Source organism: Parasteatoda tepidariorum, chromosome 9 (genome assembly GCF_982258835.1).
Source record: "Parasteatoda tepidariorum strain Cologne lab strain chromosome 9, Ptep-v5.0, whole genome shotgun sequence".
In the NCBI taxonomy this organism is placed as follows: domain Eukaryota; kingdom Metazoa; phylum Arthropoda; class Arachnida; order Araneae; family Theridiidae; genus Parasteatoda; species Parasteatoda tepidariorum.
The window spans coordinates 78,719,368-78,734,376 of NC_141763.1; the positions used below are offsets into that span (position 1 = coordinate 78,719,368).

Here is a 15,009-nt window from a genome sequence, read left to right on the forward strand (position 1 = left end):
ATTTTTGCACCAAATTTAATAGGAAAAAATGGTCATTAAACATTTTTTTTTTATTTCCAATGGCAGGCCAAATTAAAAGAACAAAGAGGATAAAATAACAAGAAAAACAAGGCAAAAAGAGATAAATAGAATTGAATGCATAGTGACATGCTTAGCCCATACGGGCCCTAGCTTCCCAGTAGCGTCCACACACAGTAGTGGAGATGAGCGCAGGACAGACGGAAATATGGGGCAAGTCCATGTCCTCCCCAAGGTGACAGAGCTTGCATTTAGGAGAGTCAAAAATGTTTATGCTAAAAAGGTGTTTGGCCAGACAGTCATGACCCGTTACAAGTCTAAAGAGAGCGACTGCCGTAAACCTGGGCTGATTTGGGATAGTTAAAATATGGTTGAACCAGGTTTTGTGTATATTGCTTGTACGGAAATTCTCTGAGAGCATGTTCCGGAATTGGTTTCGGACCAGCAATTTAAATGAGTGCAGAGAGATGGAGCAACGAGATGCTGGTCATTAAACATTCTAATGACAATTTTTAACTAATTGTTGACATGCATGATCACTCAATTTTTAAATAACTCTTGAAAAATTTGAAAGTTTCAAATATCTTCTCATTTTGAAGAGGCGAATCATCGTATAGAAGTTCAATAAGTCACTAGATATTTTTGTAGTGTGGGGAATTAAAATTATCGACTATATCAACCTTCATCTATCAAAAGGTACCTCCTGATAGAATTAAGTTAACATGTCTTATATAGTAGTGATTTGGTATTTAATATTTATAGTGGTAGTTACGCCACATTACTCCCCTTCCAGAATTCGATGAACGATTACCATTAGTTAATTCATGCTGTATTTTTTTTTTTATTTTTTTTTTAAATTTTATTTATATTATTTTCTGCTCATCATTTTTTAATAGCATTTCGCTCATTATTATTTTTTTTCTTTTTTTGTAGCATTTTGCTAACATTTTTTTCTTTTTTTTTTTTTGTTTATTACCGGGAGACTTTATTTGCTTCACCGGATTTTTTTCCTTCTTTTCTTTGAGCAGCTTATTTTATTTTTTTAAGCAAATCAACTGTTTAATGCAGACCATCCGTCATGTTAGCAAGCTCATATCACGTCCGGGTCACCAATGTGGGGAATTAAAATTATCGACTATGTCAACCTTCATCTATCAAAAGGTACCACCTGATAGAATCAAGTTAGCGTGTCTTATATAGTAGTGATTTGGTATTTAATATTCATAGTGGTAGTTACGCCACATTAGCAGGGTTTATTTGAGAACGTGAAACTCAATCATTCGAATGACTTTATTGTTAATATTATAATTGGCTATTTGCAACAAGAAATAATTATCCCAAACAATGTGATTTAAATTAGATTTAATTGGATACCTGTAAGTTACGTCACGCAGGTGTGTCGTACCTGATAGGCTTCTGTTTTTAGACAAATGCCACGATTAAAGCATTTGTAGATAAACAGAAATCATCGCCAATACTATGGCCACGATTTACCTACGATGACGTCACTAGCAGGTATCCAATCGAATCAGAATTAAAAATCAGCAAATTCTTACCTAGCATGCTCTACTAGAAACCTTTACTTTGGAGAGATAATTATTACTATTAATGCTGCTGACATTTAAAAATTACTTTCATTGTTATAGCTTAGAGATTTTCAAAATTAAAGGGTAGGAGTCAAACATTCTGATGAAATTATTTTTTAGCTAATTAAGATGGAATATAAAATCAGAAAACTCTCATTCAAATAGATCAATTGAAATCTTTTTAATTTTGAAAACATATTGTAAGTAATTAGTTATTTTTTATAATTATTTTGCACCGCATATTTTTTACCAATGATTTTTATTTGAAAACTTTTCTCGTAGCTTTTTTATCCAAGTCGCATTTGTATCCAAGAGGCCACGTCACAGAACATTAAGAAATAATGTGAAGTTTTTACTTAAATTAACTGCTATTCAAATTTGAAAATGATATTTAACTCAGATTTAATGTAAGAAGAAATGTTTTTAATTATACACTTTTTAAACTTTAAAAATTTTCCGAATGAAATAGTTAGAATTTTAAGGCTTAAACTGAAATCACCCTCATTTCTTTTACGGAATGTTTTTTTTAAATTTTTTCCACAAGTAGTTTAGCCGTACTTAATAGAAATTAAAATAGAAATTAAAAGAAACAATTTTTTAAATTCAGACGAGAAACAAACACGCTTTCAAACATTTAAGTACTATCACTACTTGACAATGATTTGTAGGATTTCGATAACTTTTTTGGGATTTCTTAACACGTACTTTGATTTGAAAAGAATTCTATGGATTAATTCAAAAAATATTTGCGACGATTTCAAAATTAAGTATCGCTGGTGGTGTTCAGAAAATACTCACCATTAATTTACAATAGGAAAATAAACACAAAGGCTAATTTTATTAAATTACTTTAATGAGAAGACACATTTTGTCTGAGATATAACAAACCAAGGAATTTTAAATTTAAAAGTTCAACACTGCGTACTGATTATGTTTTAATAAATATAGAATAACACAACAATGGCCAAGGCAAACAGTTTTTTTTCTTTCTTTTTTTATCAGCAGTTTGCTTTTCCTCTTTTAGGCTCTGTTTTCTTTTCACCTGTAAGGGGATCAACACACCAACAATGTCCTGTTGAACCATGACACTGTTCTTTCTTAAATTTTCCATCTTCTTCACATTGAGCTTTGAAAGCACCGAGTAATCCTTGAAGAAATAATAAATGTAAAATTATAATTAGAATTTAAGACTGTAATTTTTAAAAAAAGTGCAAACGATTTTTTTTTCCCCGAAAGAATTTCTTTTCTTCACAAAAATGGTTGTTCACTTCAAACAACTGGCATGCAGTAAAATAAAGCTGAAGTTTCTGAGACATCGCCAACAATGTCGTCGCTTACTTTATCTTTACAATATTCAATTTGCAACTGACTGCGCAAAAAGTTATGCTTTAAAAAAAATTTCTATTTGATTCTTAATTTTTTTAAATTTTAAAAGAAAGAAATTATAAATAAATCTCAAAATAATTAAAATCAAGTAAATAACTGTTAAAGATACATTTCTAACGAAAATTACGTTTGCAATTTTGACGCGCAATAATAGGTCAGTTAATAAGATAGTAAATAAAAAGATAGTTTATTATAGGATAATACTAAGAGCGATAGCTAAGTATTACTTCTTGTATATGTTTCAGCAGCAAATAAAATTTTTATGATGCAGTTTTTATCTGCAAAAGAGATATTCAAACAATATTACGCGTAAAATATTCTAATCAAGAGTACTCTAAATTATCCGAGCGAATGCAAGTTAAACTTCGATGTCTTCACCGAGCTGTGAAAAAAAAAGACAAATTCGTGTTCCATAGTCATCAAAAAACTCACAAAACATATGCGAATTGCTAGTAGATAATAGCAATCAACGAAAGAAAGAGAATTTTATTTGTTCATCTGTTTACAAAAAATGGTATAAGCAACAAAATTAATCTAACTTTTTTAATATTTATTACAAGGTGCCTTTGTTCATTAAAATAGGAAGGTAATTGAGGTTCATCCTATAATATCATTAACTATAAGGAAAACCAGTAGCAGAAATCCAAAAGAACGGCAGACGGCGATGCAGATAGTTACAGAATCTGCAGATTATTTAGCAACCTTACAAATGGCGGAAAATCACTGAGACACCTTTTTAAGATCTCTCTAAACTAGTTTCTAATTTAATTTAAATAGTGGAGTTCAGAGAAGACTGCTAAGAACAAAGGATAAAGATTTTTGTCTGTTATTTGAATATGGGTTAACTGCATAAGGATTTATTCCATTTTTCCAATATTATTGTCATTGCATAAAACTCAACTCTAATTTAACATGTTTTTACACATAATTTTTTTAGAACCCTGCATTTACAAATTTGACGACATGTTAGATTGAGCTGAAATTTTACAACGATTATCTATGTCTGACTACGTTGATGTCTCTGACATATCTGGATTCACGAAGATAGTGCTGCAGATTCAGTACTTAATTCTTCTACCGGGACAGATTCTTTATTTGGTTCATCTCGTATTCTTCATAATTTCTTAACTAACAGCTAAAAGTCTAAATTTTCCTTTTGTTACTCTTCCAAATAAAGGAAAATTATAACGAAGTTATTTATAGTTCACTTCACCAATTAAATAGTTGCTTTGAATATTTAAAAAAAAGTTGCAATGCAGAGTGTTATATAATCATCACCCTTTATATATATTTTTACAATCTTGGTTAAAAGTAAATGTTAGAAAATATATATGCATTTTAGAAGTCAAAAAGTTAAGTTAATGCGTAAAAAAAAAGCATAAATGCAAAGAAACATAAATGCAACATAACATAAATGCAAATTCGAAAACTGTTTCGAATCATGAGTGAAGAAAGTTAAATAAAAAATATTAATACCAGTTTAGTTACAATTGCTTTTTAATTCCTCACTGTTTTCCCCGATAATCAAAAATATTTTGACTTCTTCAATTATGCTTTCCTCAATAATGGCTTGTTATATTTCAATATTGTTTTTGCTTTAATCTCATTTAGATATTAATTTGCATACTTTTGTTTAATTTCATTTCCATTAATGACTCTAAAAATACATATTAAAGGTGGTCATTCGAGAACACCCAATATAATTTTCAATTCAATTGCTGGGACTCAAACATACCTGGTTTGGCTTCCTTTTGCTTTACTAAACAGTCGCATGCCTTTATTTTACCAGATGGTTGAGTGAGTGGATTTCCTGTTTTATCCCAACAAGAGCAAAACTTGCTGTTTTGAAAACACTGTAGAGGCTTGTAATCACCTTTGCTGTCGCATTCTGGGATCAACCGCATAGGTAAAGGTGCATTGCTTTTCTGTTCTCTCTCACGGTGCTCTTCACAATCAGTTTTCTTAGCTACATTTTGGATAAATTAATGAAAAACTATTAAAATGGAGCATAGATTAAAAAAAAGAACTAGTTGTTGTTGTTGTTATCGGCCATTAAGGCAGGGGGGATTGTTCTTGTTTTGCGGCGGAGCCATCTATGTCCAAGAATTCGACTCCTACCACACCCATACGTCGCACCCGTTTAAAGGGCGGACCCGTTCATTCATCCACAGATCGTAATTTTGCCCCAATCCAGTGAACGATTAATCTCCAAATCAGTACCCCCAGAGGTTTGATTTCTTATAGGAACATGGAGGACTTTGCAACCCGACAGAATTAACGTGAGTCCAGCACCCTGGTAACCAGACTATCCCGACCAAAAGAACTAGTAATTTCTACGAATTATAGAAAGTACTTTTGCAGTTATTGCTAATGACTTATATAATAATTTCAGGTGTTTCAAATTTAGCCAAAGACTGCCTTTTTTTCTAAAATTTATGTGTAAAAAATCAATAGAAAACATAAGTAAATTGATTTTTTTTATCTACCGACTTCTAAATCGAGCAGTTCTCTCGAATTGGTTGGTTTTGGGCCGTTTTGGAATATAATTGAGGATTGTGGAAGTCTTACTTGGCAGAACTACTTGTTAAGGTTTGCTAAGGAACGTACTCAGGAGGAATCCTACTATATTTTTTGTACTATATTTTTTGGCATAGAGTGTTCAAAAACATTACTTAATTTCCGTTTGTAATTTGTTATCGGTCCCTCTAACCTCTTAGCTCTCAGCTAAAGCTTTAAATTTCATTGATAATTATGAGGAATCGTATATAACACTTTTAAATGTTTAAGATGATTCTCTTAGCATTTGAGAAAAATTAAACAATACGTTAGTATATAAGTGTTTCCATTATTTTGTTCAACAACTGTACATTGAAAATGTAAGCAATGTGTTACTCTTAGTTCTGTATGAAAAAAAAAGAAAAGAAAGATTAATATATTTTAAATAATAGTGTAATACTCAAGATATGTAACGAAAATTTCGTTGTATCATTGGAATTAAGTTACTCACGTTTTTCAGCCAGCATTAAGCCAAGCATCTGAAAATAAAAATAAAAAGTAATATAGAAAATGAATTATAACAAAGATTTTAAAAAAATAAATAAGAAATTTAGAAAGTGGAATAAGAAATTTACTTCAATTTTCTAATAAATGAACAAATTTTAGAAAAATTGATTTTGTGTTCAAGGAAAATTAAATTGCTGTTAAATTTTTTTGCATTTAAAATGATTTAAAATTAAACTGGTTTTGAGAAAAACGTGTTTAGCTGAACTGCTGCGAATTTGCAAAATCACATTTATTTCCTCATATTTATTTTATTTTATTTTTTAAAGTTGAACTTAAAATTAATAAAATTTAAGATATCATATTCAAAGGATAATAAAGAACATTCATGCAATCCGAAAGGAGTAAAAATGAAAATTTCTAAAATTATCGAATACATCGTACTAATATTTATGAATCTGAAAGTAGAAAATAGAAAATCAGAATAACCGGTCAATGTGGCCTATCCCTACTTTTTTTTTTACTTTCTTTGGTTGCAGGTGACATTCAAATTACTATGTTTCATTTATACAACTAATAGATATTAAAAACGAGAAAACACTTACCGAAAATAAAACAAGTAATTTATACATGATGAATTGGAGCCTGTAAATGATAAAAAATGACATTAAATGGCACAGTAAAAAATTTTTGGGGATTGCATGTAAATTAACAACAATAATTTACTTTATACTGCCTTAGAAACATCTGTCTTAACTTTTAGGTTTCATATTAAAAGTTTTAAAATACTATCAACATGTCACATTACAGTAGAAACACTTACAAAACTACTTGTACTCATTTCGTCTGCATCATGTATTTTTTTATTTTCTTTCTTTCTTGCTCAATCAGGGTCTTTTCTATCCCATCGAATAAAAAATTCTTAGAAAATTAATTTATCTGGAAAAATTTAATTAATTAATTTTTAGATATTTATTCAAAATTATCCTTTCTATTATTAAAAACGTTCCGGAGTGAACTGATTGTACAGACTCTATTCTCAGTAGAGCACCGATGTCAAGCCTCGCTGGCTGCGGTCAGTAAGCGGGTGGGTGACCACTTTGATCAGCTTGAATAGGGACCTAAGGTTTGCGGTATCGGCTCTCGTTAAACTGTTTTACCGTAAAGTGCCCTACTTCACGCGCAGTCGTCAGGCTACCAAAGCAGAGGAGCCATTCCCTCTGCAGAGGATCAAAATTGCGATTGCATGCCTTCGGATCATCCTCAGGGATATTTCCCAGACTGTCTCCAATAGCCTATTGTGCAGCTCTAATGAGAAGTAAATAAATTACCTCCTATTATTAAAAACATAGATAAATGTTTAGACTTTAAAGCTTCCATTCATTAAATGTACGGAAAATTCTATAATTAAATTTAGAAATAAATAATCTCTGAAACAAAATTTTAAATTCTTTAGCTACACTGCTTACAAATGTAACGCACAGTTTCAAGCAATTTTTCTCAAGTAATTTATTCGTATTCCAAGTAAAGTAAACAAAAAAGTATAAATTAGCAAATTAAAATGAATCAAACGAACACCCATACTATCGTAGACATCATATAACTCTTATTACATGAGTTGCGTATACAAATAAATATGTAAAGTTAGGAGAAATAAATAGATTTATGAATGCCTAAAGGAAATCAGGAAGTATATTAAAACAAATTATGAAAGAAAAATTAAAGTTAAAGTCTAAAAAGAATCAATAAAAATTGATTTAGAATTCTAAAGCAGCAAAAGAAATGATTTTGATTGCTTCAACTATCCCTTACATATGTTCACAAAGTGTATCTTTCAGCTGGTTAATGTCAAAAATAAAAATTATATGTTTGTATCATTTTGATACATCATGTAGTGTCAAATGGAATAAAATGAGTAAAAAAATCGATGTTGTGTCATTAAATTTGGATTATAATCTAAAATTAATGTTCTTAAATCTCGTTTTTTTTAATGGATGTTTTCAATGTTTCATCTCATCTCGTATTGTAAAATTTTTTAAAAACTTGAGATTCATAGAATTTGTATAAGATTTGAGGTGATTGAAAATTGGATAAAGAGTTTAATAAAATATAATGGAGATAATGAGTGAAAATAAGAAAGTGACGAGTGGTTTAATATAAATATTTTACTTACTACTTCCGATAAGTAAAATAATCTTTAAGAATAGTTTTAAAATTCTAAAACAGCAAAAGAAATTTTTTTGATTACTCCATCTTTCCTTTAGATAAATTGATAAAATGCATCTTTCAGCTGGTTAATGTCATAAATAAAAATTATATGTTTATTTCATTTTAATACATCGTGTAGCTTAAAATGGGATAAAATGAGTCGAAAAATCGATGTTGTGTCATTAAATTTAGATTATGATCTAAATTTAATGTTCTTAAATCTCGTTTTTTCAATTGATGTTTTTAATGTTTCATTTCATATCAGATTTTATCATTTTCTAAAAACTTAAGTTTCATAAAATTTGAATAATTAATACTTAGAACCAAATTTCAAATTTTCAAATATTTGCACGTAGCATTAATACTTAGCCTACAAAACTTACTCAGTCAAAACTTAACTTTAAAAATGGAGTTATATTTAGCAACTTTGCAATTTGTACAATGAACCAAAACATTAAATTATGCATACAGGATTTCTTCAAATTTTTAAAGGTAGTGCGGCGAGCACTCACATATATGTTCTTAATGAATACAACAGAGAAACAAGGAAAATATTTAATAAAAATATTTAAAATATCGTATAAAATATTTTTCTTTGTACTTAACATTTTTAATATGCTCATAAAAGACTTTCAAAATTCAGTTCAAAGTGTTTAAAAAATTATTTTTCTTGCATAAAATTGAAATTAACATTTAAATTTTTAAAAATGAAAAAAAAAACGATAATAAATAATACTTGATTTAAATTCCTTAAATTCAATATGGTACGCGGATAAAAAAAAAAAAAACCAGCCTCTAAATTTCATTACTATTTAGTTTCATATTAACACACGTGTGCAATTTTCTTTTCTTCGAAAAACGTGTAGGATGCAAGTATATTAGTTAATTATGGCATTCAGAGATTGATTTACGGGAAAGCATTTTGGGCATGTGAGTAGAAATCTAATATTTAAGAGACCTCAAAATTATGTATATGTCACTATTTATTTTAGTAATATATACTACATTAGTAGTTAAATTTTAAACTAAATCAATAATTTCTCAAGTTGTGTTGTTCTGAAAATTTTTTATTTAAGTTGAAAAATCTTATTCTAAATAAAATTTAACAATTCAATGTCAACTGCAGTGGGTTTTACATAATTATTTTTAAGTGTTCCAGAAAATCTTATAAGTCTCACTAAATAATGCAAAAGGGGCGGTAAAACAGAGTTATCTCCAGGCGCTGCAAGCCTTAGCTACGTTTCTGTATAATACATAACAAATCTCATCGTCACATGTGAAAAATTTTAATAATTTAAAACAAAAAAATTTACATTTAAATACAAAATATAATTTATTAGATTTCTCCTGGTGGCAAAAAGGATATTCTCTTGACTCCTTGCATAGTGTTGATTACAATCATAAACTAAAACATAGCTACTCCATATTATAATCTACATCATTAGTCTATTATAATATAAAAATTATTATATTATATGGATAAAAACAGTATATATAATTACAAAAGCGAGTTTTCCTATTTACCACAACTGTTTATATTATTCATAGCTAATTCAACGAATAATTTAAAAACGTTTTAAAAAGTATCCGTTTAAGTAATTATATACTGCATATTTTATATTCAGGTAAAAAAAGGATGCATTTTAGTAAGTAATTCAAACTAAAATACAATTTTTGATTGCTCTTTCTCAACTTAAAAGAAAAGCGACTTACCTAAACTTATACGATAGAGTTGTTTAGGACATATGAAAAACACTTTAAAGGATTTTAGAGAGAGCTTTTACAACTTCAAACAAGGTAAACCTGTTTTATTAACTCATTAAATCACTTTCTCTTTTTCTGTCTATGAAGGGCAAATGGCAAAGCTGTATTACATACTGTCAATGAAATAGGCATTTATCAAATTTTTGGAAATAAACTTTTCAAGCGAGACCAATAGGTTAGGGCCAAGGACATTCATATTTTTAAAGTATATACTTTTTCTTTAAATTGCAGGTTGATTAGCAATGTTTTGCAGTACGGAAGGCACGTACTGTAATATTCATTAGGGGGACCTGAAAGTAATATCGTTTCGGCGCATTAAATGTTCGTAAGTCTTAAAAACCAATTCATTTTTTTTAAAATCCGTTTTCGATCCGGCATTGAAATTTTGTTGCTAACGAGGGTGAATACATTATTGATTAAAAATAAAATCTTGATAACAAATATCAGATGCACCGAAACGACGTTACTTTCCGGTCTATAAAATTAAATGCATGATTCCAACAAAATAATTATTTAATAGTACTAGCAAATGACAATAAATAGAATGCTATATTAAAATTAAAATTATCAAAAAAAAATATCCATAAATTTTTGCTTGCACTAACACAAAATTGGTACCTCAGATTTAGATTCTGATTTTATTGAAATACAATTAAAACCCGATAATTTGAATTAGTTAACATTGCAATTTCATCCACAAAGTTGTTCTCTAAATTCTTATTTACTTTTCGGTTACAGTGAAAATTTAATATTTTTCTTCGAAAGAGATTATTAAGCAACAGTGCGGAAAATCAATTCTTAGTATTGTTTTAGAATTCGTAATAGTTCTTTTGTATTCATTATTTTAATTGCAAACTTCGATTGAACAAAGTTTTACATAAAGTTAAAAGTGAAGCATAATTATTAATTGCTTAATAAAGCGTAAACTAAATATCCATATCATAAAATGTTACTCAAGGTTTAATCATGCGATTACTTTATGATACTGAAACGAAACTTTTAATTCTAAGTCTTTAATTTTAATTACTATTCAAAACAGAAAAATGTAATAGTAATCGAAAATAATATTAAAACAGGGTGATAAATAAATATAATAGTAAAAATAGTCTAATATTTATATAGTATATTAATAAATATTACTGTATATAGATTAGAACCGTTATAACTTTCATTAATTTTAAACTGATGTCTTCTTGTATAGAACGGATTAAAATCATGTGATTTTTCTATACAATGAGAATGCGTGAAACAGTAAGACGACCTTTATCTTTTTATGATATGTAGACATACCGTACAATTTTTCTTATAAATAAATTTTAATTGTAACAATGAATGAAAGATTGAATGAATGAAATGTCCTATGAAATATTGTAGCAAATACAGAAACATGTTGTCTTTATTCATTCATTCCATTTCTTGTGAAGATCTCAATATTACGTGATTTTTTTTTCTAGTAATTAAATGTTTAACTTTTGGATTTTAAGAACCATAATAAACGAAATTCAACTTCGTTAGCATGCAGATTAGATAATGGTGCTTTGTTTTATTTTGATTTCTTAACAACAGCTACTTGCATTATCAAAAATTATACTTTATAATTCTTTTAGAAATGTTGCGTGATCGATGCGTAAAAGTTAAACATTAAAAACAAAAATTATTTCCATTCAAACATTGCCAAGATTGATTATTAAGCATAACCATAGGGTAATTCTATCATTTACGAATATCGTATTTTCAAACTTTAAATGCAAAAAGCTCAGTTTTAAAAAAAATCAAGTATTTCAGATAATTTTTGTGAAAATAAATCGTGATGTCATTTATACTGACTTTTAGAAATAAAATTTTCCTTAAAAAGTAAAAACTTATGTTACGAACGTAACATATTGCGTTACATCCGTAACATCCAATTTTTAATTTTTAAAAATGTTTTCAATTTATAATAGTTTAAAAATTTTTTAAAAAAATTGGAGAATTACTAAAAATTGGAGAAGTGTAAATGTCACCAAAAGACTACACAAAAATTATTTGGGCTGCCAGAATTTTTTTTAACTGAGCTATATGCTTTTAAAATCTGCAAATATAACATAAGCAAAGTTATTATCATATAACTTATTTTCAACTTTGATTTAAAGCGAATTATTTTAAAGTTTCTGTTATAAAGAAAGTATAAGCCAGGGATCGTCAAACTTTTTTGATCATCGACCCCTTTATAATTTGTCTAAATCTCCATCGACCCCCATAAAAGTAATTTTCTGTTATTTAAAATAAAACTCCATTAGATACTGTGTTTGTACATTTATTTTATGATTTTAAACATTTATTAAAGTAATAGTACATTGTGTAACAATAGTTTTATGAAAAATATATTAATGTTGAAATTTAAATACCTTAATATTTATTAAATAATAAGTAATTATAAATAAGTAGAAATAATAAGTAACAACAGATTTATTGCTTCTTAATCAATGAGATGGGTGGGTGCGTCTGGTGTTTTTTGCAAGGTTCGCTATATTGGGTTCAAAATTGGTCAATTTTAATCTTAAATCCTCTCTAAACTCCACATTTAATTTATTTCTGTACTTAGTTAAGATTGAATTTACGTACCTGAAACTGGCTTCAACCATATAGGAACTTGGAAATGTTAACATAAATGGCTGAGCTATTTCGTAAAGTTTTAATATTAAAAACGTTTAATATTAAAGTTGCTATAGTTTTGTCACTGGCTGTACTAATCCATATTATTAATGCTTATCTACTTTTTTACATGTATTGATAATTAAAATTGATATCTGAACTAAACGAATGGTTTTGTCGAAACATTTAATTATCCAAAGCAATAAAAGTTTTAATAATGACACTGCAAATATTCAACACTGTTCACAGTTTGCAAAGATAGCTGAAACTGCATATGAAATTTGCGTTTGTAACGTCAAAGCTCGTCACACGTGACAGTTGGACAAGCGCACATATGCATATGACTTATAAATCAGAAGTGCAAAGTTCGTGCCACGCGGTGGTACGCAAATACTTGTTTCACTCGAATAAATATGCGTTTATTAATTTATGTTCTATAAAGAAACTGATATTAAGTCTATTATAAAAAAATTCACAAATTTTACATACTCAATTGGGTATGTGTGATTTGCGTATTAAGAACTGTTTTTCCTTCGACTCCCAATCTACCCTTCCGATTCGGATAGACCCCCATTCGACCCCCTGACTCAAATCGACCCCAGCCTTTGTTAAATAGACCCCTGGGGGTCTATACAGACCACTTTGGCGACCTCTGGTATAAGCCATCTTATTTAAAGAGCTATCTGAAAGAAAAAATAAATCCCATATGAACATATTTAAATGACATAAATATAAAACATATGAACACAATAGGTTTTTAAACACTAACTTTCGCGCTTTAGCTGAATGACAGTTGATATCTATACTAACTCTTCAAATACAATATCACATGTATCTTTTTTATTCAGAAATTTAGTTCCTATTTTAATTACATTTCATCTTTTTAAACAAAAATTAATTTTTTTTGTATTTTTTTTTAATTTTGTGAACATTTTTTATAAGTTATTATTATTATTTTAAGGAAAATTTTAAAAGCATGTTAAAAAGAAATAAATACGAAATAAATCAAAACATTATTTAATTATTTCCAAACTCATTATTTCCTTTTAGTTATTTTGTTTCTTACGAAATCATAAACCAAATACAGCTGTCTGCTTAATATCAGACGACATTTGAATTCACCTCTATTATTTTTAAGCTGCTTTTACAAATCGTTTGATAACCTCTGATCTTCTGCATGAGGTTATAGCAACAGGTGTATATTTGAGCTTACGATTTTTCTTTTGACTTATTTATTTTCCTTTCGATCAATTAAAAGTTTCGCGTGTTCACAAAAGATTTAGTATTGCAGAAGTCATATTTACTGATACAAGGAATTTTTTTTAAACATATTTCGAATTGATAATAATAAAAAATTATTTTTACCTCGACTAAACAATCGCAACTGGGCAATTCCGTAACTGACATAGTTCAATAAGTGACTTTGAATTGTTGTAGAGAAACTGTTCTAGGAACAATTCCTTTCATATTTTAACATTTATGGGTCACTAGTCATTATTTTAATGCATAATAAAGTCTTTAAATTACAGTTTTTACATTTTGAATGTCTTTAACTATTTTTAAAAAATTATTTTTAAATGATTTATTTTTGCAATAAAGTTTTTTTTTTTTCATTGAACACAGCTGCAACGGCAATTTTTATGTGTAGTGTGTTATTTGTCACAAAAATAAAAAAAATATAAAACGTTCACGTTTTTTTCTTTTTTTTATATAACAAGTTTCATTAATTTATTTTGCTATTAATAGTTTATTAGAGTTATTTTACAAAAAAGTTAATTAATTTAGTATTGAAAAATTAACACAAAGGACAAAAATTTTATTTTATAGCCTGCGTTGAACAGCCTAAAGTAGATTTAGTAGCTACACGTCGCCTTCTTGGTGACTGCAACTCCCTTGTGAGCGAAATACGAAGTTTCTTTTCTTTAGCTCCACTTTTTATTGATAAAAATTTTCATATTGTTGAAGATAACTTAATATAGGACATAATAGGATAAAGGAATATTATATAATAGGATAAAGAAATTCCTAGATCTAGCATCGGGAGAAACTAGCCTTTGTAGAATACTTTTTGATGGAACTAAACACGCATTTGCGGTATATGGAGAGGAAAAACACGAAAACCTAACCCAGTTGCCTGATGGTAAGCGGATTCTAATCCATGATCCATCCACCACTGAAGATATTTTACATCAGCACTATCATCAGTGCGAGCCGGGAGCAGAATTTGTGTCAACCAACAACCGCTGGGATTCAAACCTGATTCGCCTCATTGGGAGACGAGTGCTCTGTCCTTTGAGCCACCACAGCTCTAGATCAAACTAGAACTCTTTTTATGGAACTAAATAGCGTTAGATGTAAATTTTTTTTAATTTTATTTTATATCCGGTGTTGAGCATCAGACCCAATTTTCATA

At 28.6% G+C, this 15,009-nt stretch overlaps 1 protein-coding gene across 3 annotated transcripts; it reads right to left on the reverse strand.

The window, feature by feature from the left end:
* Nucleotides 1-2,439: 2,439 nt before the first annotated feature.
* LOC107446215 (U20-hexatoxin-Hi1a) lies at nt 2,440-10,075 on the reverse strand. Of its 3 annotated transcripts, none has more exons than XM_043044572.3 (5): nt 9,912-10,075; nt 6,596-6,635; nt 5,998-6,025; nt 4,726-4,956; nt 2,440-2,751 (listed from the first exon to the last, which is right to left on the reverse strand). In XM_043044572.3, exons 2-5 carry the CDS (start codon nt 6,620-6,622, stop codon nt 2,603-2,605), a joined length of 435 nt encoding a protein of 144 aa, XP_042900506.1. In that variant the 5' UTR covers nt 6,623-6,635; nt 9,912-10,075; the 3' UTR covers nt 2,440-2,602. The 3 variants fall into 3 exon arrangements, with proteins under 3 accessions (XP_042900506.1, XP_042900507.1, XP_042900508.1); XM_043044573.3 differs by lacking the exon at nt 9,912-10,075 and adding an exon at nt 8,164-8,305; XM_043044574.3 differs by lacking the exon at nt 9,912-10,075 and adding an exon at nt 7,664-7,794.
* Between the last annotated feature and the right edge of the window lie 4,934 nt (nt 10,076-15,009).